This window comes from Lathyrus oleraceus, chromosome 3 (genome assembly GCF_024323335.1).
Source record: "Lathyrus oleraceus cultivar Zhongwan6 chromosome 3, CAAS_Psat_ZW6_1.0, whole genome shotgun sequence".
In the NCBI taxonomy this organism is placed as follows: domain Eukaryota; kingdom Viridiplantae; phylum Streptophyta; class Magnoliopsida; order Fabales; family Fabaceae; genus Lathyrus; species Lathyrus oleraceus.
In genome coordinates, this window is record NC_066581.1 from 229260408 (window position 1) to 229288321 (window position 27914).

Here is a 27914-nt window from a genome sequence, read left to right on the forward strand (position 1 = left end):
CAGACCACTTTCTTGTCCTTTATAGTAGTGCTTCAATCTTTGTCCGTTCACCTTGAATGTATCCCCATTACTTGGACTTTTAAGTTCTATTGCTCCATGGGAAAATACTTTGTGAACCACAAACGGGCCCGACCACCTGGATTTCAACTTTCCTGGAAAGAGCTTTAATCTGAAGTCGAACAGGAGCACCAGTTGTCCCTCGACAAACTCCTTTCTCTGTAGTTTCTGATCATGCCATCTCTTTGTCTTTTCTTTGTAGAATTTGACATTCTCATAAGCTTGTTTCCGAAACTCTTCTAACTCGTGGAGCTGAAGGATTCGGGATTCACCCGCTTTAGCTAGATCATAATTAAAGAATTTGGATGCCTAAAATGTTTTATGCTCTAACTCTAGTGGCAAGTGACAAGCTTTACCATAAACCAATTGATAAAGAGACATACCTATGGGCGTTTTGAAAGCCGTTATGTACGCCCATAGTGCATCTTCTAACTTTAGCGCCCAATCTTTTCTAGATGCGCAAACAATCTTTTCCAATGTTTACTTTATCTACCTGTTGGACACTTCGACCTGGTCACTCGTTTGAGGGTGATATGGAGTGTCAATTTTGTGTTTAACATTATACTTCTTCAGCAAATTCTCCATTAGCTTGTTCAAAAAGTGAGTACCTTCATCGCTAATAAGTGCTCTCGGCACCCCGAATCTCGAAAAGATATTGTTCTTCAGAAATGTCACAACCACTTTAGAGTCATTGGTGGGCAATGCCACTGCTTCCACCCACTTTGATATGTAGTCTACTGTTACCAAGATGTAATTCTTCCTAAAGGATAGTGGAAATGGCCCCATGAAGTCTATTCCCCAAATATCAAACAATTCAACCTCCAGCATAGCGCTTTGCAGCATTTGATTTCTCTTAGAAATATTCCCCGTTCTTTGACATATGTCACATTCTTTGACGATGTCCTGAGCATCTTTGAACAATGTGGTCCAATATAGACCTGATTGAAGAACTTTGGCCGTTGTTCGGTCACCACTGAAGTGTCCTCCATAATCCTAATCATGACAAGCTCTAAGTACATCCCTTTGTTCCTCCTTCGGGACGCATCTTCTGATCAGCCCATCCACTCCTCTCTTGTATAGGAATGAGTCATCCTACAAGTAAAACCTGAAATCATGAACAAACTTTTTCTTTTTGTTAGAATCAAAATCGTTGGGGATTACACCTCCCACCAAATAACTCACATAGTTTACGAACCACGGGATACCGATAACAACGAGGATGTGTTCATCAGCAAACGCATCCTTTATCAGTCTCTTTTCTTCTGTTTCTTCAACTAGTGACATACGGGATAGATGATCCGCCACTGTGTTTTCACACCTTCTTTTATCCCGGATCTCTACATCAAATTCTTGAAGGAGTAGGATCCACCTGAGAAGTCTCGGCTTAGAGTCTTGTTTAGCAAACATATATTTTAAAGTGGCATGGTCCGTATACATGACAACCTTCGATCCTAACAAATATTGTCTGAACTTATCAAATGCGTAAACCACGGCCAACAACTCTTTCTCAGTGGTTGCATAGTTCAACTATGCAGGGTTCAACACATGACTAGCATAGTAAATGACATGTAATAACTTCTCTCTTCGTTGTCCTAGGACTGCCTCTACATCAATATCACTAGCATCACACATGATCTCAAATGGAAGAGACCAATCGGGGGTAATAATAATGGGTGCTGAAATCAATTTGCTCTTCAATGTCTCAAAGGCCATGGTGCATTCTTTGTCGAACAAAAACACCTTATCCTTAACCAATAGAGTGGTCAACGGGTTTGAGATTTTTGAGAAATCTCTTATGAACCTGCGGTAAAAACCTGCGTGTCCTAAGAAACTTCGGATACCCTTCTCATTAACAGGAGGTGGGAGTTTAGATATCACTTCCACTTTTGCTTGGTCAACTTCAATTCCCTTGTAGGAAATTTTGTGACCCAATACTATCCCTTCTCGCACCATGAAGTGACATTTCTCCCAGTTCAGAATTAAATTTGTTTTCTAGCACCTATCTAAAACAAGAGAGAGATTAGTTAAACAGTTATCAAATGAGGATCCAAAGACCGAGAAGTCATCCGTGAAGACTTCCATATGCTTTTCGGGCATGTCAGCGAAAATGGAAGTCGTGCATCGTTGGAAGGTGGCTGGAGTATTACACAACCCGAATGGCATTCTTTGGTACGCAAATACACCATACGGGCATGTGAATGATGTCTTTTCTTGGTCTTCCGGAGCGACAACAATCTGATTATACCCGGAGTATCCATCTAGAAAATAGTAGTAATCATGTCCGACTAACCTTTCCAACATTTGGTCAATAAAGGGCAAAGGGAAGTGGTCCTTCCTAGTTGTTGTGTTCAACATTCTGTAGTCAATGCAAGTGTGCCATCCGGTAATTGTCTGAGTAGGAATTAACTCATTTTTCATTCCTTATTACGATGCTCCCCTCTTTCTTAGGGACAACATGCACCGGGCTCACCCAAGGGCTGTCAGAAATAGGATATATAAGACCCGCGTCAAACAATTTCACCACCTCTTTCCGAACTACTTCCTTTATTGCAGGATTGAGTCTTCTCTGCGGTTGGACTACCGGTTTTGGTGTCTTCTTCCATGAGAATTTTATGCATGCACACAATAGGGTTAATACCTTTAAAATCTTCAATTGCCCATCCAATAGCATTTTTTTTTACTTTTTCAAGACTTGGATGGGCTTTTCTTCTTGGATATTATGTAGGCTCGAGTTTATGATAGCAGGACATTTTCCTTTAGAAACGAGAAAGACATATTTAAGATTCTCAGAAAGTTGTTTCAACTTTGTTCCCTTTTTTGGCTCTTCATCCTTCTCACTAGATTGAGGTGGGCGTAAATCCTCCCACCGGCGTGGTCGAGGTCCTTTCCACGGAGGTTGTGCGTCTAACAAGGCCAACACTTCAAATTCCCCGTTTTCCACTTCTTTATCACTGTCGAGAATGGACAAACTCAACACTCTTTCCAAAGGTGACTGTGGTGCATTCAAAGGACTATCATATGTCATTAACTGATCCAAAACCTCTATAGTATGACTGGTACAAATATCATCCTTGTACCTCATGGTGTTTCGAACATCGATTTTCAATTCCTCATCATAAACCTTCAACGTCATGGTTCCTTCTTCTATGTTTATCAAGCACCTTCCCGTTTCTAAAAAGGGTCTCCCAAGAATGAGAGGGATCTCTTCATCTTCAGGAATTTCAAGAATTACAAAATCCACCGGAAATACAAACTTGTCAATTTTCACAAGAACATCTTCAACAATACCATACAGTTTCTTGACCGAATGATCGGCGAATTTGAGTGTCATCCTGGCGTCTTGCACAACCCCTATACAAAGCTTCTTGTAAATGGATAACGGCATGAGGCTCACACTAGCTCCCAGATCAATAAGAGCTTTGTTGAATGACCTATCTCCAATAGTACAAGGGATGCTAACAGTTCCTCGATCTTTCTTCTTTATCGGAATCTTCATACCCTGCAAAATAGCACTACAAGTTTCAGTTAGAATAATCGGGTTGGTGTCGGCAGTACGCCTCTTCGAAATGATGTCCTTCATGAACTTGGCATAAGTAGGCATTTGTTCAAGTTCCTCCAATAGAGGAATGTTGATCTCCAGCTTCTTGAACAACTCTAAGAATTTTTCAAAGTTTTTCTCATGTTGTCCCTTTTTCTTGTTCCTAGTGGGGAAGGGAAGCTTAACAACCGGCTTAGGCTGAATACTGTTTCTTTCACAACAGGTTTCGGTGCTACCACTTCTTCACTCACAACTTCATTTTCTTTAATCTCAAGATCCACTTCGATCAATTGATCTTCCTCTTCATCCACCTCCTCGACTACTTCATCATATTTACCACTTCTTGTTGTTACATCACTCACATTATTATGCTCTCTAGGATTTGTCACGGTCGCACTCGGTAGAGCACCTTGTGCTTGAGAACTCGAAGCTAATTGCTGAGCGATTTGACCCATTTGGACTTCAAGATTCTTTATGGATGTTATGGTGTTCTTCTGATTGTTCCGGGTTTCTTCTTGAAATTGAACATTATGAGTTGCCATTCTTTCAATTGCAATTTCCCAATCAGCTTTCTTAGGGGCTTGTTGCTGCTGATGTTGTTGATATTGAGTTTGGTACTGACCATGTTGAGGAGCAGTTCTTTTTTGGTCTTTCCATGAGAAGTTGGGATGATTCTTCCAACTCGGATTGTACGTGTTGGAATAAGGATTATTCTGCTTCAAAATTTTGATTTACTCCACTTGTTGAGGAGTTGCAAAATAATGAACAGTTTGGTGTGAACCACTACAAATTTCACAATAGACAGTAGGAGCCGGTTGGACCTGCGCCACCTGTTGGGTACCTATATTCATCGCATTCAGCTTCTTCTCAACTTCAACAACTATATTATCTTCAATAAGGGTTTTATTAGTTTCCAGCTTTAAATCTATAACCCCTTCTGGTTTGCTTTGACATCTATCGTACAAATCCAAGTTCTCATTAGCAGCAATAGCTTCAATGATCTTCTTCACACCGGTGGTTGTTGAAAAATTTGTGGAACCACCGACTGCGGTATCGATCAGCTATTTGGTATTTATTTTGATACCATTCACAAACATCTGCATCTGTTCGGTTGGATCCATATTATGAGTTGGACAGGCGACAAGGACTCTCTTGAATCTCTTGTAAGCATCTCCCAAAGTTTCCCCGTCCTTCTGCTTAAAATTCAGAATTTCATACCTCTTCCGCAAAAATACCGACGCTGGAAAATACTCATTCAGGAAGGCTTTTTCCATTTCTTCCCAAGATGTGATGCTACCGGCAGGTAGAGAATAAAACCATTCTTCGGCTTCTTCCGCTAAGGTAAACGGGAACATTCTCAATTTCTTGGCTTCTTCGGTGTGACCATCAATTTTTAGAGTGTTGCTCATGGTCAGAAACCTCTGCAAATGCTTGTTTGCATCTTCATTCACTTTTCTAATAAAATGCTTCCTTTCAAGCTGATTAATAGTACTCGGATGCAACTGGAAATTAGTCACGTTCACTAGTTGGTTGACAATAGTTAATCTGTCGGTTGGTGCATTTGCACCTCCGTAGTCACCCAACAGTCTTTCTAGTGGCGATGGAACATCAACCATAGTTTCGACCTCTCTATCGGAACCTGAGTGAACCTGAATGAATGGAAAGCTATTCTTCGTTTGATTCTAATCTGGCCAATCGAGCTTGCCTGAGTCTCGCCCACAAGGTTCTCTCGATTTCTACGTCAAAAGGGAAACCAGCTAAGGCCTTACCTCACATACAAATATCAGACATAGATTAGTTGATATAATCGAAATAAATTATTACAATAATGAAAAATAAATTTTAGTTGCAAAGCAACACCGTTTCAATTGAGATAATTTAAACTTATATTTAGCAATAATAGAGATGTTTCCCAATGATCTATCTCGAGGATTGCGCAACAATATATGTGTAAATTGTTATTCAATTGAACAAAACTAAGAATTGGGGTTTTATAAAAAGTCACTGCAAGAGAAAATAAAATAAATCTTTTCACAAGTTATAATAATATGCCAAGGATGGTGTATGAGAATCTCCTGTAATGACCCTTGAGTGTATAACTCCTTAATAATGAAAATTATTTCAATTACCAGATCTTAAGAATGTTTCCCCCTAAGTCCTCTGAGGGAAACCTTTGGTCATTCAATCTAACCTCTAAGTCCTTAGGCGATTATGATGAAATCAAGCAATTATAATTTTAACAAGAATAAACCGGTAACCAAAGGGTATCCCTAGTCCTAGTGATATCTACTATGGTTTCACTGTGTAAAAACCTTGACAATTGCAATCCTGTTAATTGTTAACCATACATCAATCTTGATTTTTCTGATAAAGAAAGCATTACGCAAATTACACAGTGAAATTAACAACAAATAACATGTATTAAGGAAATTATAACTTCAGAGTCATTACACGATCAATTCAGGGACACCCCCTGGCACTGAAGGGCTTAGTCTCTCATATTATTCAAATAAGATACAAAATAAAAACGAGACATTACAAAAGGATGGGAATTTCGTTGATCTTCAATTGCATCCTCTCTTGAAGGATCTCTGTTCTTCGCCGCTTTTGACCGCTTCAATCTTTATCGTCTCCAATTTGTTATCGTGAAAAGTCCCTTATCCATATTCAAAAATCCCCTAAATAGTTTCTGATGACTAATTTGATGTAGCAAAATTCCAAAATGCCCTCCGGGATCAGCCGTGCCAAAATACAGCAAAAACTGGAACATGAGGTGTCCCAACCAACACTGGCCGTGTCAGGCAACACGACAGACCGTGTTGGGTATCTGGTGAAGAAGTCTTGACGCGCCCCTCCAGGGAAGCTGACATGGGTCGTGCCAGCTGACACGGGAACCCATGCCAACTCCCTATTTTCTTCTTCTAGCTGTCCTCTCCTGACACGACCCATGTTGGGTAACATTAGTGGCCGTGTCAGGACTACTGTGTTGCCCAATTTCCTCTTCCGACGGGCCCGGAACGTTTGATTCGCTTGTCTATCCCTCCGGTACTCTTGCTTACACCTAAAACCAATAGAACTACCACAAAGAGACATAAAATGGAGTATAATGATGCAAACCAAATATAATCAACAACTTGAAACAACAATACAAAACATCTAATTTACTAAACAGAACCATAAAACAAGTAAACTAATGTGTTACCGACTTCGTGAAAAGGTGCCAAGTGAGTGTGAGAAAACAAGAAGAATTGAAGACTGCTCAATAGGAAATGAAATAAGATCATGACACGTGTGAAATGGAGGCAAATTCGTATGAATTAGGTCAGAATTTTGATGATTTGTCAAGCGTGTGAAATGGAGCATGAAATGCGTGAGTTAATGATGAAACCAAGTCGTTTTGCACTTGTTCAGATGCCTTTTTCTTTGTCAAAGAGGTTGCACATGTGTAGGTGGTCCCAAATTGAACATGGCATGGAATTCGGGACCTAAAATTTGAGCAAGAAGTAGAGTCCACTGTACCATGTTGGAGCTTGAGTCAAATGAAATTCACTCGTGCGTTTTAAGATATTCTTTGTGCCAAATGATATCCTCATGGTAAAGAATCATATGAAAAAAAAATCAAATCAAAATGATGCTTGAGTTGAAAATGGCATGGATGGAAAATTGGGGTCGTGACTTGAAACTCTAGGCCAAGCATTAGGTTGACCATGTCTTGGGCCTACTTTTGTGCATATATGGGCATCTTGGCCAATTCCAAAATTGATGGACTTAGAGGCAAATTGATGTTTGACCCTTGAAGAAGAGTTGTAGAGGAGTTCAAATATGATATTTCACTTAAAGTAGATTCCAAAATCTTGAGAAATGAGAGAGTTATGGTGTTTGGACCAAGTGACATGCCATACTTGATTTTATGTCAACCAAACATGCACTAACTTGTGATTTCTTGCCATTTCTTGCACCCAAAGGCCTAATGATTAACACTTGAATACCAAATTAAGGAAACTTGATTATCCTTTGAAAAATCTTGATAATTACTTGAAAATTGAATGGAGATGGCATGAAAATATACACATGAACCATACTTGAGTCAACTTTAAAAACATGCACCAAACTTGAACTTCTCTTGATCATATGATGTTGAATAAAGCTTGACATGAATGTGACCTAAGATTATAGGTCATGTCTTGAAGTAAAATCTCTTGTTGACCAAATCTTGACCTTGGGAATCAAAACCCTAATTTAGAAACCAAGCTTGATCCTTTGATTGGAAGTCCCTACCTTGTACAATAAGAAAAAAGGAAATAACACATATTTTTGTATTTTGAAAAAGGTTAGCAAAGTTAGAATGCAAACAAGCAAAAAGGTAAAAAGAAAACACAAATGGTGCTTGATGATCTCCCAGAAAGGCAAACCGAAAGAGACAGAGATAAAGAGGATACCATGCTTGTGATCTTGGTTGAAATGCAAATTATATGATAGGTGGAATCTTAAGGGTAAAATTAGGGTATGACACCATCAATCAAGATAATTCATATTATAAAATAGTTCACCGTATATTAAACACTCAACCGTATTTTTGGCACTTGAATCATAATACACAATTAAATATCTGATAATCAAACATTCAAGGAATTATTATACTAATACAAAACACTCAAACATCAAAAGTAGTACTAAAATAGAGAAAATTAATGACAAATGTTGGGAGGAAGAGCGAAAGAAGCTTTTCACTCTATAGTCCACATTTATCACTCTGAGCTTGTTGTTCAATTTATTGCATCCATCTAGCTTGTCATGAAGTTAATTTGCTTACTTTCACTTCCAAAACTTCTCTCTACACCAGATTTCTTCATCATTCACAAGTACAATTAACTTCATTATGCAAGAATTCAACCGTGTAGGTTGATCTGATAACAATTCCTTTAAATCTAGAAATACATCGCCATGTTTAACCTTAAACAATACAAATAACTATTTCTAACCACACACATGTTACTACAACATCTTTCACTCAATCTATCAATTCAAACAGACACTACGAACAATTTTCAACCAAATTAAGCAAGGGATTAAACATAAATGGACTAATAAAAATAAAAACATAAATCACAGTGTATGAATAAAAAATTATTGTTCAAATTTTAAAAAAATCTCATAACAAAGAAAGTGAAAAAAAAGAAGAAATAATCTAGAAATGAAGGGCCATCCACTATTAGTAGCTCCAACAACAATCTAAGATGAAACACCATTTCGAATAGGTTGAGACTTCTTCTTATTTGTTGCCAACTGGGTCTCGGGCTACAAAATACAAATAAGTTTGGTGCAACAGATAAATCAATTTTCAATAGTAAAAATGACTAATCTATACCTCTTTCTGGACTGCCTCTTCTTTCTTAGACAATGAGTTCAATGTGGCATAAAGATGACATGTAGTCTAACGAAAAAAACACAAAAATATATAAGATACAAAATATATTATAACAAAAAAGGATTCATCCAGAGAGTAAGAAAGACTCAACATACGATTGATTCTTCCATGAGCCCTGTAAATACGCCGTCTTTGCTTTTGAGTTTGATTGACCTGGATATGAGAAACATATAATGAATCCACATCCAAACCTTTCACCTATAGTAGAAAGTCAATAGAGTAATATGATTAAAAGTTAGTTAGAAATATCAAACTACAATATGAAAGTCAATATCAAACTTAAAATACAAAAGACATACTTCAACATTGCTTTTAAAGTTCTTAAGCAAATCAAGAATAAATTTAGCAGACTTGGTAGGCCAACGTCCTTACCAATTGGAATGCCTATTCTTGGCTTGGGTTGTCCTCCCAACACCACATGCAAAGCGCCAAAAAGGAATGATCTGTTTGTGGGCCAAAACATCTTCCAAGTATCTTTTGGTTGGGTAAAATCGAATAAGAACAAAATATTATCATGAAAATCTAAATAACTTTGATTTATACTTCAAAACTCAACAAATCATCCTAATAAAATACATGTTTATTTACATTTACCAATAAAATGTAAAAAAACGGTTAGAGAAATACATAAATTTCAGGTGAAGCTGGTACCTGCAAGGATTCATCAAAAACATACTTTAAGATGCACTGCCTTCAATCTTCATTTTCACTCCCATCAAACAATTGCAAACTCCACCAGATCTCTGCCTTTGAGCAGTTGCGTCATGCTTCATCTCCTAGTCGACATCATATTCGAGCTTGCCTTAGTCGACCGATTGTTCACTAGAATATGTGATTTGCCCGTTGGGATCTGGGTCGATGAGATATGGGATTCGTTTGCTGGGTTCTGGGGTTTGTTTGCCAACATCACTACTTGGAAAAGAGAGATTATAAAAACAAAATATCAAAAATATGAATAAAAAACACACACCCTCATGAATAGATTAAATAAGCAAGAATAGTAATTTGTAGGAATATAATCATAAAGAAAATTGAATCTTAACCATTCAAACATTCAAACTCATCTCAAATCAAAATCAAACTCAAACATTATTCTCATTTAAAAACGAAAAATCATATTCAAATATCAACCTTATATGAACCGAAAATCAGAAAAATAAAAGCTTAGAGAGGAAAAAAAATTGTTAAAAAAATACAGAAGAAATAATAAATCGTTCACCTTTAAAATTTCAATAAATCAAATTGTTCTTTTGTCTTCGTTCGTTCGTTGCTTTCTTCTGCAAGATCTCAGCCAAAAATCATTGATAGAAGTTAGATTAAATAATTATTTTTAAATAGTGTCACTCCAAGTTCCAATGTATTCTTTAAGTATTCTATGTATAAAACACAAGTACAAATTTAAAATGACATTGAAACACAAGTACAAATTTAAAATGACATTGAAAGTTGGAATGTGAGTTTTAAATTTTATATAAATTTTTTTTAAAAAAGTTAAATTTGTTTAGATAGAATTAATCCTATAATTAAAAAAATTTGGATTAAAAAGAATTTAATACTCCCTCCATTTTTTATTATAAGTCATTTTTGACTTTTCACACGTATTAAGAAATGTAATAATTATGGTACGAAAAAGATAAATTATGAGCGATTTTACAAAATTATGGTATTGGAAAGACAAATTAACATAATTGAAATGAGAGAGAATAATAAATATTTAAGGGTATAATAGAAAAAATAACATTAATGATTCATTGGTATTATAAAGCGATTTATGTTGTGGTAGAAAATATTTTTTCAAAATGATATATAATAAAAACGGAGATAGTAATAAATTTATTTTTTATTTAATTTTCTTTCATAAAATAACCTAAGCTAAACTTATCCAAATTAGGGTGGATCAAAGTCACCTAATCAATTTTGCGGTTAAACCTACCCTCACAAAAACAATAATATTAGTAAATCAGAAGTAAAAAAAACAAACAAACATAATTTAATGAATTAGGGTGAATGTCCCAAAACAAATATGTTAATGCAACAAAAAAAGTCAAGTGAAGAAACAAATGGTTAAATCCCTGCCCAGGTAAAATCCCCAATTTACACACCTCTGCCGACCTGCTCAGAACTCAACTGCACCCTCGGTTCATATGAATACAGAATAGAGGGAATTGCTCTTCTGGATTTCGATTTTTCTTCTTCCTATTTCCTCCGAGAATCGATTTCTTCATACACACAACCTTAGTTTTTCAATTTTAAAGGGAAAATTGGGTTGAGTTCAGAGACGAAGATGACAGATGTGTCAATGTGTTGCAGCAGCAGCTGTGAGCTGAGTCCAGATGAAGAGAGGATCATCATCAGAGACATTGCACTTTCTGTTCAAACTAATATCAAAGAAGGCGACACCTTCTTCATCATCACTCAGAGGTTGGGGTTTTTTCTTTTCAGTTTGCTTCTATTTGTCTTACTTTTTTTTTTTTTGCGCAATTGGGTACCCAAATTAGACCCAAAGTTTAAGCCTTTTTTCTTTTTTGATTATGTTACATCAGTGTTTCCTTTCCTTGGGAAATGGGTGTGGCCAGAATTTTTATTTTTTTGGCCCGAAATTTGAGTTTTTCTTTGTTTTTATGCTCATTTGTGGTTACAAATGACAGTTTTAGTAGAATGTTGGGTAACATCTATGGTAGAAAAGATGGTGAAAACTAGATTTAGGTGGTTTGAGCATGGAGAGTGAGAAGACATGTGAGAGTAGTTGGATAGATGAAAATAGAGGAAAATCTAGAAAAACTATTAAGAAAGATTTTGAGATTAATGAGTTGGATAGAAACATGGTCTTTAATTGAACATTATGGGGTGAGGTAGTTTGATCCACATAGCCGACTCAACTTACTGGGAAAAAGCTTGATTGTTGTTGTGGCGGTGGTTAACGGTTGGGAGATAGGGGATAGTTTTAGGTGAATGTTGCAATAATCTGAGACTGGTTTGATCAAATAGTTAATGATTATGCCTTCATTATGAATGCACATGACCATCAAATCATTGTTTTGAGAGGAATGATTTTGGGGCATGTCTTGGATGGGTTTTTATATACTTTCGTTCAATATTATTTTACCCGAGAGAAATTGTTGCAGGCTGCTAGGAGAAATCACTTGCAGCCCTTTTCTAACAACGACCTAGCTTGCAGTTCAGTTATTTTTGTTAGAAAGCTAGGCAGTGATAGTGTTGCTATGTAGCACTGACACCTTTGAAAAAAGACGTGTCCGTGTCGGACACCAGCACCGACATTTGTGATCACGTTTAATCTATTCATATTTTCAAATTATTACCGGTGTCTCCGTGTCAATGTTAGGATCGTTTTCGGGGTGTCCGTGCTTCATAACTCTGTTGCCTTCACTTGCACTCTATTATAATTCAAGGTTGGTGTTTTCATTTGTTTAACTTGCTTGGGTGGGAGGGGGTTGTTGACTTGTTGCTGTATTCTAGTATTGGGATGAACGACTTTTACTTTAACCACATTAAGTTTTTCCCTCATATGCTTAACGGAACCTATATACCCAATAATGGGAAGCTGCTTCGGTTTTTCTTTTGAAAAACAAGATATATTTATAACACACTAATCAAAGCACAGGATATGCTAAAGATTAGAATATGGATTTGACAACTTGATGTTCTCCATAGTTACAACGACAACAACACCATATCTAATGACGATTATTCATATCCACCAATATACCATCCCACCCACTTTTAGTGCCCTAAAATCTACAACCACAACCATTATCAAAGATCAACATAAACATAACATGTAAAGAAGCACGGGTAGCTCCTTCTGATAGTAAAAAGTGCTCCTTGACCCCAATCTCATTATAATTGCATTTGCATGAAATGCTGAGTTGCTGCAGTAAAAACAAAGTACAGAAGCTGCTATGAGCATGAACCAACCGTTTACCACATCACCAAAAATCCAAATTCAGCCACATGAAAACAGTGAAGAGAAACATCTCGCGACTTCTAGTTAAGCTGTCATGAGAATAGGAATTTTGCCGCAGCTTCTGTCATCATTCCATCTTGTGACCAGCACCTGCATAGTTTTTCCATTCCACTATTAATGCGGCATGTCTATGCTTCCTTATCCTTGCTTCCTGACCTACCTGCAACCGGTACCTTATTGATATTTATGCATCCCCTATATTTTTGTTGAATTCATGTGTGCTGCATTCGCAAAACTCAACCAGTTTTTGTGATACTCTTGCTCAAGCTCCACCTCCCTTCACTGCTGTTGAAATCCCTCCACCATATCCCAGCACTAACTCTATCATATTTAACGCAAACACCACCATAATGTTTCTTCTGGTTCACCTTTAATTCTTGTTTTAGCACACTTAGCAGCATCCTCAAAAGTATTAGCACACTTGTTTTAGCACACTTAGCAGCATCCTCAAAAGTATTAGCACACTTGGTGACAAACACATTATTCCAAATGAAAGGAGCTTCTTGACTGTGTAAAATCAATTAAATGTGAACTTCAGTTTCTAGAGTAGATTTGCCTATAAACAGTCAAATGACTCTTGTGCATACAAATATCGCCCCTTGCTTGATACTGTGGATGAAGTGTCGAAAGAGAAACATATATTTTTTTAACATTAACAAAAACCCGCTATATCTTGAAACACGATGCAGACACACTTTCTCCAATTGTTGTTTTGGTGGCTATAGACTAATTGGTTGGTATAGTTTGAATGGTATGACACAGGATAAGAATGAACTTTTTACTTTGTTTCCATGCAGATGGTGGCAACATTGGATTGAATATGTGAACCAAGACCAGACAAACCCTTCTTATGATGGATCTTCCTTTCATGAACATAGCGATTTGGCTAGTTTAAGTGCTTTAAAGAGGCCAGCTGGTATAGATAACTATGATTTGATAGATAATACTGGATCAGAGGACTCTAGTACGGGTATTCAAATTCACGATACACTCTTAGAAGGGCGTGACTATGTATTACTTCCCCAAGTGGTTTGGGACCAATTATTTAAATGGTGAGTTTATCTGCTTTTCACATGTCATTTTTTGCTTTTCCTTTTGATTTATTGATTTTCTCAGTTTTATTGATAAATTATCATTTGGTACCAAATTATATACAACTAAACCTATAACTGGTCTTTAATTTTAGCTGCTCGACTTTTTTCCTTTCATTCTCAACTAGGTATGGTGGCGGACCTTCATTGGCGAGGAAAGTTATTAGTTCAGGTCTTTCACAGACAGAATTTGCAGTAGAGGTGTATCCTTTACGCCTTCAATTACTTGTGTTGCCAAAAAATGTTCGGTCCACTATAAGAATAAGCAAGAAGGTATAATATGAGACATAGTAATGAGTCGTTATAAATGCATCTTTAAAATCCTTTTCCATTCCTTTGCAAGTGTTATTCAACTTGATCATGCTATATCTACCTTAGAGTTGAGATATTTTGGGCAGGAAACTATTGGACAGCTACACAAAAACTCTTGTGAAATATTCGATCTTCAGTTGGACCAGGTAATGACTTCTCATTCCTTTTCAGATTTCTAAGGGTTTGTTTGGTTTCTGATTCTATTTCTGTTTTCTATTTCCATTTTTTATTTAATTACAAACGTGTCACATTGTTTTCATTTTGTTTTCTGTTTCCAAAGATTTAAATGTCAAACATTGAAAATAACAACCAATTGTTCTTGGTGTTTCCTATGCAAAACTATGGATATGGTGAACAAAGTGAACGCAAGGTGGCATTTTTACAATTACAAATCAAAATGAAAACACAAACTATATACATACCCTTATTTTGTAAACAGTGTTTCTGTTTTATTCAGCATGAAGTAAAAAATAGATATGTATGTTGTAGGTGCGCATCTGGGATTACTATGGCCATCGGAAGCATGCCTTGATGAATGACATGGATAAGACTCTAGATGATGTAAATCTTCAAATGGACCAAGATGTGAGTCTTCAGTATTCACCGAGTTTTATGTAGGAATTTTCCTATTGCCCTTACATTTACATTTTAATACTCTTGTTTTTCTATTGATTAATGACAACATTCATACAGATTCTTATTGAGGTCGTAAACAATACAAATAGCACAAGCTCTGCTCAAGAAAATGGATCAGCACAGAGGGAGGCAAATTCTGTTCTTGTGGAGCCATCAAAATCAAGCTTATCAGCTGCTGGTGCCCTGTCTACTAGCAAGGGTCCATCTAGAGGCAACAATATCGAACATTCTTCAACTCAGAAACTAAATTCTCCGGACAGAGATTCAGAAAACCCTTATGGAACTCTCGGTGTCACCACAAGAGGTTCATTTGGTGGTCTCACCGGGTTGCTTAATCTTGGCAATACATGTTTCATGAATAGTGCAATACAATGCCTTGTTCACACACCAGAATTTGCTAGGTACTTTAGGGAGGACTATCATCAAGAGATAAATTGGCAAAATCCACTCGGCATGGTTGTAAGTATCATTTTAAAAGCATTAACTTGTTTCCTTTTCTTTTGATATTCTTTATGTGGGTAAACTATCTGGTAAGAACTTGGAGTAGAGATAAAAGATAATTATAGTCTTCATTAAAACATGATATAGAGTATTATTCGGCATATCATGAAACAACTATTGCAAAAGCTTAGGCTTTAGTGTGAAGGAAGATGGATGCTTTTATGCCAGAAATATATCCTCACACCAGAGTCTTTTGGATTTGAACTATTGATGATTTATAGGCACACAGCCCACTCACCTATGCTTAATTGCTTCTTATTATTTAAAAAAATGGGGTCACAAAGGATCAAATTATAGATGACTTGATCATATAAACTATGGTGTTATCTCATGAACCAAGTGTCCCATCAGCTTAAGCTTTAGGTTTAATGATGCTTTTATTTCGATTTCGACCAAGGTTTGAGTCCACTTTTGATCCTTCCAATTGATTTCAGTTTGAACAAAGTCATCCTGATTATTCAAAATGATATCAAGACGACAAACATACTTTTTTTTTTCAAAAACTTCCATCCGATTGTACAATTAAGCCTAAAGTTTAATGTATGATCATGAAAGTTGCTTTTTAATATATTTATCCTGTCATTAAAATTGCAAGCAAATGCTCTCGTGTTCATTCTATTGTTCCGTTACTCTTAGTTAATAACTTGGGCGATATTTATTTTTTAAATAAAGGAATATTTTAGTAGTTTGTGGTAGTATTTGTATAGGAGTTTTGTCTTCTTTAGCTGTCTTCTTTATCTTGGTTCTAAGAAGATCACTGTCTATTTATTGCTGGAATATGAGCAAATTAGATTTTACTTTTTTGTGCATTATTGTACCAATCTTTCAATGACTTTGATTGATTGGGCAATGTTTTTCAGTCGACCCTGTGTATAATTTATCATGTCTAGGGTGAAAAAGGTGAGGCAATAGAGACTTTCATATAACTATCAAAATTGGGATTGAGTACTTTGTTTTAAACGAAAAACTATATAGGCAGTGAGAGATCCCAGCTCAGTTACCACTCAAGCTGGGAAATTTTTACTACAAAACTATTAACCCTATGCCATAGAGATAAAAATAGTGCACTAAATGACAGAAGACATAATAAAAGATAGGACCTTAGCGAAAAAAGTTGGGGTAGATAGATGATGAAAATATGGTATGTACTTACCTTTGGTGGTTTTGCCATACATTTACTTGAAATTTAGATTAAATGATTTATATATGGACATGTTTACAATTGGCTATCATGACTTTGTTTGGTCATGCGGTGGGAGAAGTTTTTCTTTTTGAGTTATCTTTTTGCATAAACTAATTGTTATAATTATAAATTATTGCGCTTACTTGAAATTTCCGATGTGTAGGGTGAACTAGCCCTAGCATTTGGTGAGTTGCTTCGAAAACTATGGGCACCTGGGCGAACACCGATTGCTCCTCGGCCTTTTAAAGCAAAGCTTGCTCGCTTTGCACCTCAGTTCAGCGGGCACAACCAACATGATTCTCAGGTTTGTTTAAGTGAAATTATTTACCCTTTTCAACTTCCATGATGCAGTCTGTGGTAGCATTTGTTTTATTATTTTATCAGGAGCTCTTAGCATTTTTACTTGATGGTCTCCATGAAGACTTAAATCGTGTAAAGCACAAACCATATATAAAGTCTCGAGATGCTGATGGCCGACCGGATGAAGAAGTGGCTGATGAGTATTGGGCAAATCATATTGCTCGTAATGATTCCATAATTGTTGATGTATGTCAGGTGAGTCAAGTGAATATATCTTCAATCGACATTGCCAGTAAATGCTCAATACTGCAATTTGTTCATGGTTGAAACCCTGGCTTCTTGATTATCGTTAGAAATTGTGATGTCTATTTTTAAATGAAAGACAGAAGCTCATATTTATTTCTAACAATTCATTTATAGGGACAATACAAGTCGACTTTAGTTTGTCCAGTTTGCAACAAAGTCTCTGTCACATTTGATCCTTTCATGTACCTTTCCCTGCCTCTCCAGTCCACCACCAATAGGACCATGACGGTGACCGTTTTTAGTTGCGATGGTTCTACCCTACCATCTCCGTGTACAGTAACTGTGCCCAAGCAGGGACGATGCAGAGATCTTATACAAGGGCTTAGCAATGCATGCTCATTGAAGCATAACGAGAGGATAGTGCTTGTGGAGGTGTGTAACATACTAGAATAAAGTTAAATGTATGTTTTGGAATTGCATTGAATACTTTATTCTAATTGGATGTGTTTTATATTGATTTGTTATTTGCAGATACGAAACCATTTGATCCATAGATTTTTTGAAGATCCTCTTCAATTGTTGTCCTCAATTAAAGATGATGACCGTCTTGCCGCTTACAAGATTCCAAAGATGGACAAAAACACAAAGTACCTCCAGTTGATACATCGCCGCAGAGAGCAGAGTAGTGACTCGCATACCGTTTCAGGATGGAAGCCATATGGAACACCTATTGTTTCGTTGATCTCATGCGATGATACAATCACAAGAGGTGACATACAAGTCATAGTGAATGGTATACTCTCTCCACTTCTTTCGAAATCTGCTTCTGCTGAAACCAACGCCGTGTCGAATTCAACGAATAAGGATGACACTGTTTCAAAAGCAACACACCTACCAACGTTACCCCTACTATTGGTAGATGATAACAATGCTTGCATTGATCTTTCAATGGGAGGGGAGAAAGTAGTTAAACTGTCACCGTCATCAGCAAGAGTTCTAGTTTATATTGATTGGTCTCAGAAGCTTCTGGAAAAGTATGATACTCATCCACTTGAGACTTTGCCTGAAGTTTTGAAATATGGGCCTGTAACCAAAAAAGCCCGTTCTGAACCTCTCTCATTGTACACTTGTTTGGAAGCTTTTCTGCGTGAAGAACCTCTGGTACCTGAAGATATGTGGTCAGTTTATCCTCTCTCATCTATCCCATATATGCTACTAATATTTTGTCTATCTCTCATGCTTAGCAAACATTCAAATGGAATATGCATTAATAATTGTTTGCTTGATCTCTTTTTGACCTGTTTAAATTATTTAATTGTATCTCCTTAAAAAACCACTACCTCTATCCATTGTTATCGTATACCCACCATGGATGCACCATGGAGGATATCAGTGCCACATTTTGGGTTTGCTGCAATGGTAAATATTGATCGATATTACGGGTTTTTCTGACATAATCCGCTAGGACGGCGCCACAAACACGCCGGTATGGAGGGATTTTGGCTCTTCACCATGGACCGCCATCTGCCATCGATAACACCGCCTCTATCCCTAAGTATAAGAATCTCTTGAGAGATTTTCTTGTCCTTTTTTATAAGACACTCTTTGAATTTTCAACTACATTAATTATTTCATTACTAACATACCTCTAACTAATCTACCTATTTTTCCGCAAACAAAAAATACTTAGTAATACCCTAACCTTATTATCTCTCTTGAAAGACGAACTTGTAAAAGCAATATTAATATTTAGCAAATTTAATACTACTACTACTACTACTACCAATTTTTGTTAATTCCCGTGATTTAGTCAATGGCGCTGTACTGTAGGCAAGGTTTATGTGCTAAGGATGCTTGCGAGTGCTACGATCAAAGAAAGATCGTTTTCGTCGCCGGTGTGGTCAAGATCGAGCTTTTTGAAGCAAGATCGTAAAAAAAAAAAATGTGCTGGGCCTTTTTTGTGTGTGCATGTGTTATAATTTTCATGTTTTTGTATGTGTGTATATATACGTATGAAATTACCATTTCCCCTTTGGTAGAATCTTACGTGTTGTACTAACAATCCGAGTTTTACAATCTTTCACAAGCCGACCGATCCTACTTAAGATCTCCTGCTTGACTACGTTGGTCAACGGTGTTCTATATTTGGGGACAAATGTAGTAATAAGTTTGCACAATAAGAATCTCACAGAACTTGTGACTAGTAACACACCTCAAGTTTGAAGGTTTGTTTGTAATAGATTGAGAGTAATAGCAAACAATGTTCATCCAAAACATTAAATATGCTACATTCGGTTACATCTTCGTTTACATAGTCAGATATAGAGCTGTTAAATTTATTTTATTTTAGACCAGTTTTGATCTAGGTGCTTTACATTAACTATGGGATGGCAAGTCTTTAGTTATTTTCAAGATCCTCTAAAATTGACCCATTAACAAGAAAACATCGCAAAAGAGAGCTTAATCACAATAGCACTATTAAGTATTAACATCTCAAGATGTTCCAAAATAGACTCAAAATGTCCACCTGCTGCAGAAACATTTCTTAAATCTTCTGCCGATTACATATATATTAATAAATTCTATGTTTAAAATCTGATGTAGGTACTGTCCTAAATGCAAAGAGAGACGACAGGCAAGCAAAAAGCTTGATTTATGGAGGCTCCCAGAGGTTTTGGTAATTCATTTGAAGAGATTCTCATACAGCAGGTCAATGAAGCATAAACTCGAGACTTTCGTTAACTTTCCTATTCATGATTTTGATTTAACAAATTACATAGCCAACAAAAACAACTCGCGGCGTCAAGTGTATGAACTCTACGCCCTTACCAATCATTACGGTAGTATGGGTAGCGGACATTATACTTCACATATTAAGGTAAAATGATAAATAAACTATTAATTCTTCGAAAGTTGATTCGACTTTTCGGTCTTCATTTTAGCAACACTGCATCCTGATTAGTGAGTGTATATTTGGAATATGCAGCTTTTAGACGAAAACAGGTGGTACAATTTTGACGATAGCCACATATCACTTATAAGTGAAGACGAGGTAAATACTGCTGCCGCATATGTTCTGTTTTACAGGAGGGTGAAAACTGATGATGACATTGTAAGCAATGGAGCTTAGTCTTCTTCCATGTATGCATTTTTAGGCATTAAATAGATTTTCAAGTGTATGTCTCATTTCAGACATTTTTTGTTGTGTAATGAAAAACACAAGCCTGTTGATATGGTAGTTAAGTTAGTTAAATAATGTACTTGTTCTATTTTCCAAATTACCCTTTGTTTTTGGAGTTTCTTTGGTGGAGATTAGGTAAATATTTGATCATATTACTAGAATATTCAACACTATGCTTAATCAAGGTGAAACTATTATGAAGTTTTGTTACAAGCTGCATAGCTATAAACATTTCTTTTACTGATATAATTTTATTGATTGGATTTCAAATAAAACACTTAACATAGATAGAACTAACACAATGGAATTTTGAAACATCTTTGACTGCTAAGTAATCCTCCAATATCTGAACAAGAAATCTCCAAGATTCTTGCCTTTCAGTTTTCTCCTATCACCCCCCTTCCACCTGTGAGTGTCTGGTGTTTTTCTCTATCCTCTCCATCTGGTGTGAGGGCTCCTTGTTTATGATGAAGGTATCCTCATTGAAAGTCTAAAAGAATGCAAAATTTGTCAAAAAAATTCTTTTCACAAAGGAACTGTTGCTATGAGACTATCTAATATTTGATGCAATCCTCTGGATTTACATATATTTGAAGATCATTGTCAGTGAAGAGGAAAATTACAGGTACATTTGAAAGGAAAGCCTTGAAATTTTGTTAATGTTTAGCTGGTGGTGCAACCTTGGTCTAACGAAATTCCAATTAAAGACTTCATTTTCAACAGTGTACCTGTATGGCGTCCAAATGCGGGGTTCCTTTCAAGTTTCAGACCAAGCAAATGGGAAAGAAGTTGGTACATGGCTGGGGGAGTTTTAGAGGTCGACATGTTTGAATTATTGAAAAAGGTGACTTTATTCATAGGCAAGATTTTTCTTGATGTTACCAATTCCCTAAAATCAGGAATACACATAGGTATTCTAAAAGATGGGGTGGTATGGTATGAAAAAGTGCCAGTGTCTTGCAATTGTGGGGTTATAGGTACCAATAAATGTGTTTCCAACCAATCTAACCAAAGATTTAGGGGGATATTTTTTTCAACCTTAGGGGTGTCTCCTAATTCGAAAAATGTCATTTTTATATTTAGAGATGCATCTTCGGATATATTAAATCACACTAGCCTTCGTAAATCAGTCATACACTCAATTTTTTTCCAAAATATAATCCATTTTTTTCTTCAAAATCTGGTTTGAAGATGTAACTCTGCAAATTTTTCTGGGTATGTCCGGAGATGAATCTTCAAAATATTATCTGAAATCATTTAAAAAGTATTGAAAGCATATTAATTGCACACAATGGATATTTCAGGGATACATCTCCGAAAATCCATTGAATGGTTTCAAAGAAGCAACATTGTCCCAACATTATAATTTTTTGAGACTAAATTATATTAAAGTAAAATCAAGTTATATTAAAGTAAAGTGAAAGTAAAAAACCACACATTAATTAAAGTAAAATCAAAATGTATGTCATACATAACTTGTTCCGAAAATACATAAAACAATACAACCAAACATAACTTACAGAACCTACTGAGTATGTCTAACCCCCGACTTCTCTGCTTGTACAACAAGGCATTATGTGCCTCCACAATAATGCCTTATATGAGGGCCAACTGAGATCTGTCTTCCTAAAAGAGTTCCGCCTCTACGCCCGATCTTGCCATATCTACAATGCGTTGACAATGCTGCTCATATCTTGGATATGGTCATCCCTAACCTCAAGTACCTCATGATTAGAAGGTCAATGTGGTATTCTATGAGTGTTTGGTGTCATGTTAGGGTGTGACATCCTATATAACCATGTCATGTAGTCGTCAACATAAACCCATTATACACGAGTAGACATACTGCAATACTCCTCTGATACCAAGTGACTCTCGAAATCCTGAAGTATCGCGTCGAGTTATCTACGACGGAGAATGAGAATAGCGAACTCTGAGGGGTGTCTCGAAATAATTTGTAGATATCCAAATTGGTGCATCACTCACTCAGACATACAAATACATCAGGTCTGACTCACATGCCAACCATCCAAAGTATAACGAAATGAGGTCAAGGTGACGCGACTGACGGTGACCACCGTATGAACAGAAGGAAATGTCATATGCTACATGACGATCAAGATACATCCAAAATTACTCAATCACATTATTCCTTATATACGACACAAAGCGACAACACGTGGCCAATCCTTAGTGTAGGTAGGCACATGTTCCCACCTAGTCTTTATACAGTTCTTTTAAGAATTTAAATCTATCATAAGTACCTCTGGGTAAGCTACCTCATCTGCGACCTTAGGTCAACTCTCAAATATGTGACCAGTATCTCGTTGACTTCCTCTCGTAAGTAATTTCCCCCTGATGGAAAGATGCAGAAGGCATGGGATGTCATCTAGGGTGATAGTCATCTCACCAATAGAAAGATGGAAAAATTACGTCTTTGAATGTCATCTCTCTACAAATGCCGCATGCATGTCATGGTTTATGGTCATGTACGCAACAATACATAAACCGACAAAACCAAAATAACATATAGCATTTCTGAACCAATCAACATCGGGCTATTCAAAATCCAATTCTTCTTGCATTGGTTTAATCATAGTTAAGATTTAGAGGTTGACATGTTTGAATTATTGAAAAAGGTGACTTTAATCATAGTTAATATTTTTCTCGCCGTTACTAATTTCCTAAAATAAGGAATGCACATAGGTATTTTCAAAAGATGAGGTGGTATGAATTGACTTTTGGTATGAAAAAGTGCCTATGTCTTGCTTCAATCGTGGGATTATAGGCTACAATAAATGTGTTTGCAACGAACCTAATCAAAAATCTAACAACTCTAACATTATAAATCCCTTTGGACTATGTATTTGATTAACACAACATGGTAAAAGGAGAATTTATCCCGCCATCCCCAAAATTTAATTTGACACCCCCGTAGTTTTCCATAACATCTATATTATCCTTCTCAAAATGTTAGTCAAAAACTCTATCAAAAAATACGGTAGAACAATTAAAATTTTCGATACAAATAAAAAAACCAGGTAGTTTATTTTAAAAAATACGGTGTGCAGTTATACTGGTTTTTTTTATACAAAAATCGGTGTATGGAAAAACTTACTATTTTAAAAAAAAATACCATGTTGAACCAATTTTTTTAAAAAAACTTGAAAAATCCAGTAGTTTAAAAGTATAGTTTTTTTTAGAAACCTCTTGCACTTACCTTGCTATGCCTACTTCTCAATTAAATGGTTTGAAACCATTGGGAAAAATAATCAAGTTTTCCACTATTTTCAAGAGTTAATATTATAAGTATTTTGATATAGTGAACTAACATCAATGTGAATGCTAATAGCCATACTGTATTATCCTACACACGAATCCAATGACAATTCCTTCTGTTGATGTAGATACTCAACTACTACACATAAGATCCTCAATGATCTTGCTATCCACAATAACCTGCTCCAAGCTTCCTTTCTGCAACATTCTTCCCTTAAATCTAACGAAGACTTGTCTGAGTGATTGCCATTAGCCTCGATTAATTGGATAACTCCCAACTTTATTTTGCGACAACCTTTACATGATTTCACCAAAGTCTTCAATGGAGTACATAGACATTCTTCTCTCTATGTGAACAACACACAACCAAATTCTATATCCAAAAAAATGATTCTTCCACATGATAGACAAAAACACAAACTTCAAAGAAAAATATTAGATTCCATAATGTACCTTTTATCTATATCTCATACTCAATCTTTAGAGTTGAAGGTCCACAACAATGATTTTTGATAAAGATTGAAGATGATGAATAGTATCTGAAGAATATCATACACACAACTAAAGTTCACAAGATCCACATTCTAGGAGGTTAATCACAAGGTATCAACAATGAATTAGTTATTGGTGAATGAAGAAAAATTCCAAGTTCTTCCAAGGTTCTTGGAAAAAGTGGGTTTCAAGGTTCTTGTGTGATTGTTCTAAGATTAATCAATTTTATTACTTGATTGATCAAATCCTTTCACTTTCTCTGAGTTTCTTGGTCTTCAACAAGAACATAAGAGCAACAATGAAACTAGAGATGTGATTCCTTACACTTTTTCTGAGTTTTTCTCTCTAGGGTGACACACATACTTTCATTGAAAAAAAGAAGAAAGATGAATAATGATGCAAGAGGGTATACACACACTCTTAGGAATGCCACTCTCAACTTACCGAGACAAAAGGTTTTTATCAAATCATGAAGTAATGATTCGAATCAAAGATATAATCAATTTGAATCAAAGGTTGGAAATAGGGAAACAAGCCATGATTTGAGTCATGTATACCTCACGATTCGACTCAAAGAAGTTGTGTTTCAAATCACACTTTGCTTTGATTCGACACAAATGAGGCAGAGTCAAATCCCACCTTTCATGATGCTCCATGATTTAAGTCACACATATGTACGATTCAAATCATATAATCTTACAACCTTGATTCAAGTGTTATAACTTGCAATTCAAGCAACACTTTTAATTTTTACATAAAACCAATTGTTAGGCTTAAAAGGAGACACAAACATGGACAACAACAACAAATGTACAAGGACTTAAAATAACCTAAGTGAATGAATACGAATACAACATATTATTTCAAATGAAGTACAAATAGCAATGCTACAACAACAAAGCAAATAAATTCACATAATGGAGAAGAATACAAATACACGATAAATCAAATAATATATTGTACACACAAATTGACAAACAATCAAAACTAAAAGCGATACTGACAATATACTTTATTCTCTATTTGTGCTCTTTTGCAGAAATAGAAATACAAATGGAGAGGGAAAGATGCGTGTTACTTAAATAGAAGCGTATGGATTCCAATCTTTGGATTAAATATGGACTTCGGAATCAATATTAGTTTGAAAATTATGTGATCCTGATTCCATTCTAGATGATATCTTTTAGACGCGTCCAAATTTTAATCTCTGAAATATTTTAACAGCGTACTTTAAGGGTATTTCCAAACTCCAATTTTAAGTGCGTCAGGATTTTAAAATCCTGAGCTGATGGTTATTTTTGGATTTTTTTATAAAATACATGAGTAACATAGGGGTACGATGAGTAACTCCCGAGACTTAAGAAACACAATGGCCCAAATTAACATGGAAACCTAAAAAATCCAATATGTACAAGCGGAGTAAAAGATCCAATACAGAGCCCAACGAGAAGCATGATTTTAATATAATCAACTATTGCATATTTATTTTTCTATGTTTGATTCAAAATATCATAATATATCATTTTAAAAAAGATCATCAAAGTTATTGAGTAATTTAATTTACATCAAATAAAATATTTAGACAGAATTTTAAAGAATGTAAAAAATTACTTCAAATTATCTTTTATCTTCTAAAGTTATAAAGTTGGGCCTATTTTAATATAAAATTGAGATAACTTAGTATTAATCAACCATGCGTTATGTTTTCTCTATTTTTTCTTAAATTCTTAATATCAACATATAGTGTTAGACAATATAATCAACTTCATAGAGCAATTTAGATCAAAATATTTTTTTTGACAATAAGATGTTCAAAATGACTTAAAATGGTTTTTAAATTTAATTCTCTTTTATATTGCTAGAGTCTTAATGTTGATAAAAATGATTTAAAATCATTCGAATTTACGTAATAATTAGCGATGGAACAAATAAGATTAAGAGCCTATCGATAGGATTATGAATCGTTTATAAAGTATTCTCACTTATTAAATATTTAATCTCTACTTTTTTAATCAATATAAAATTTCCTAATCAATATTTCTTAATACTTTCCAACTCACCATTTTTTTTCAATGACCTCATTTGAAGTCTCTAGAGACTAGGGTAGGTCTATTGTGATCGATCCCTTCTCATAAAAGCAACAACATAATTGGCTAATATTTTTCCAACGCATATCCAAAAGGACACAACCTTTAATTGATCAAGCTTTTTCTATGAGGTTTCATGCAAGATAACTACAACTTACACGTACTTTGATTAGCTAGTGTTCGTAATGAATTAAAAAGCCTTTAGTTTTCAAAGCATTAAATAAAGCGAATGCATTATAGAGTTGCATTAAAACTATATAAAGGCAGTGAATGATTCGTAATATACTAAACAAAGAAATACCATAAAGATGCATATTTTATTGGTTCAATACAATGATATTGATGGTAAGACTCAATATCAATGTGACACTTAACATTTAGTGTGAGAACGATGTCTTTGACTAAGAAACTTTTAAAGAAATAGGACTTAAGTGGGTTTCAATAATAGACCCTCTTTCATTGCACAAATGGATATGTTTTAGCAACTTGAATTGAAAGATATATAGATAAAATCAAATGTTGTCAAAGTAACAAGTATATAGGAAGATTTTTGTTTGATTCATTTTAAGGACATTTTCCATTGCTTGGACATGATAAAAAGTAGTGTGTGTGTGAGAGAGCTTTTTGATAATTTGGTTGTTTTTGAAAGATACAAACTTGTTTGCATGATTTTGTATTATTATATACTTTTAAGTGGGAGTACTTTATGTTTTTTTCATCATAAAGGTATTTTTATAAAAGATGATGAGAAAGAACGGTGTCTTCTCCTTGCCATTGCACATGTTATTGAATGAAATCAGCACGATTGAAAAGTAGTCAAAAATTTATCTTCATATTGGTGGAATTAGAGTACTTTCATTGCATAATTGGGACTAAAAATTTATCATTGGATGAAAGATAGTCATGCAGTTTATTATTGGATGAAAGATAGTAATGCAATGTGTTTATATTCAAGTCTATTTGAAAATTTGGGGAATGTCAGAAGTGTGAATGACATAAATGTTTAAGATACAAGAGTCTTGACACTATATATTCATCATAAATTTTAAAACATTAGGAATATGGGTCATTTCTGCTATAAACCCAATATTTCCTTCGTTGGTAATAGATGTGGGATTTAACCACTCACATTTGAATTCAAGAATCTCCTCCGTAAGTGAGTCACGTACATCAGTAGCTTTGTTCCACACTAGGATACACTTCCCCTCCCTTACCAATCCTAATCAGGCTCTGATACAACTGGTTAGGGAGTCTGAGGAGCACCGAAAGTGTCAATGAGCTATATGTTTGGGGTCCAAGAGACTTTAATACTACATATTCATCCAAAATCTAACGGAATTAGGGGTATGAGTAATTTCTCTTACATATCCAACATTTCCTCCATTCGAATCGATGTGGTATCCAACAATATCCCCCACAAGTGTGAGTCACCCACATCACCAGCCTTGATCCACAATAAGATCTACTCCCGCTTCCCCATTTAGTATAATCATGCTTTAATACCATTTGTTGGGGAGTCCTAGGAGCCTTAGAAGTGTCAATGGGCTAAATGTTTATGGATCGAATAAACATAGACATCACATATCTATCCAACGATC

At 35.5% G+C, this 27914-nt stretch overlaps 2 protein-coding genes and 1 pseudogene across 2 annotated transcripts; 1 reads left to right on the forward strand and 2 right to left on the reverse strand.

Moving 5' to 3' along the window:
* Positions 1-2734: 2734 nt before the first annotated feature.
* LOC127130571 (uncharacterized) lies at positions 2735-3658 on the reverse strand. Its single transcript, XM_051059554.1, has one exon. The coding sequence runs from the start codon at positions 3656-3658 to the stop codon at positions 2735-2737; it is 924 nt and encodes a 307-aa protein (XP_050915511.1).
* A 5169-nt stretch (positions 3659-8827) lies between these two features.
* Positions 8828-9697, reverse strand: LOC127130572 (60S ribosomal protein L17-2-like; annotated as a pseudogene).
* A 1346-nt stretch (positions 9698-11043) lies between these two features.
* LOC127126481 (ubiquitin carboxyl-terminal hydrolase 5) lies at positions 11044-20658 on the forward strand. The gene is made up of 12 exons (XM_051055411.1): positions 11044-11444; positions 13806-14060; positions 14228-14372; positions 14498-14557; positions 14901-14996; positions 15105-15506; positions 16895-17035; positions 17116-17286; positions 17452-17709; positions 17809-18455; positions 19882-20155; positions 20264-20658. Exons 1-12 carry the CDS (start codon positions 11308-11310, stop codon positions 20405-20407), a joined length of 2730 nt encoding a protein of 909 aa, XP_050911368.1. The 5' UTR covers positions 11044-11307; the 3' UTR covers positions 20408-20658.
* Positions 20659-27914: the final 7256 nt, after the last annotated feature.

What these genes read in the sequence shown, in the direction of transcription:
- LOC127130571 (XM_051059554.1), bottom strand. Translation starts at nt 3,658, where the DNA reads ATGCCTACTTATGCCAAGTTCATGAAGGACATCATTTCGAAGAGGCGT.
- LOC127126481 (XM_051055411.1), top strand. Translation starts at nt 11,308, where the DNA reads ATGACAGATGTGTCAATGTGTTGCAGCAGCAGCTGTGAGCTGAGTCCA. An exon ending in TAATTGTTGATGTATGTCAG is followed by an intron (nt 17,287 to 17,451) that starts GTGAGTCAAGTG and finishes ATTCATTTATAG; the next exon opens with GGACAATACAAGTCGACTTT. An exon ending in CTGGTACCTGAAGATATGTG is followed by an intron (nt 18,456 to 19,881) that starts GTCAGTTTATCC and finishes AATCTGATGTAG; the next exon opens with GTACTGTCCTAAATGCAAAG.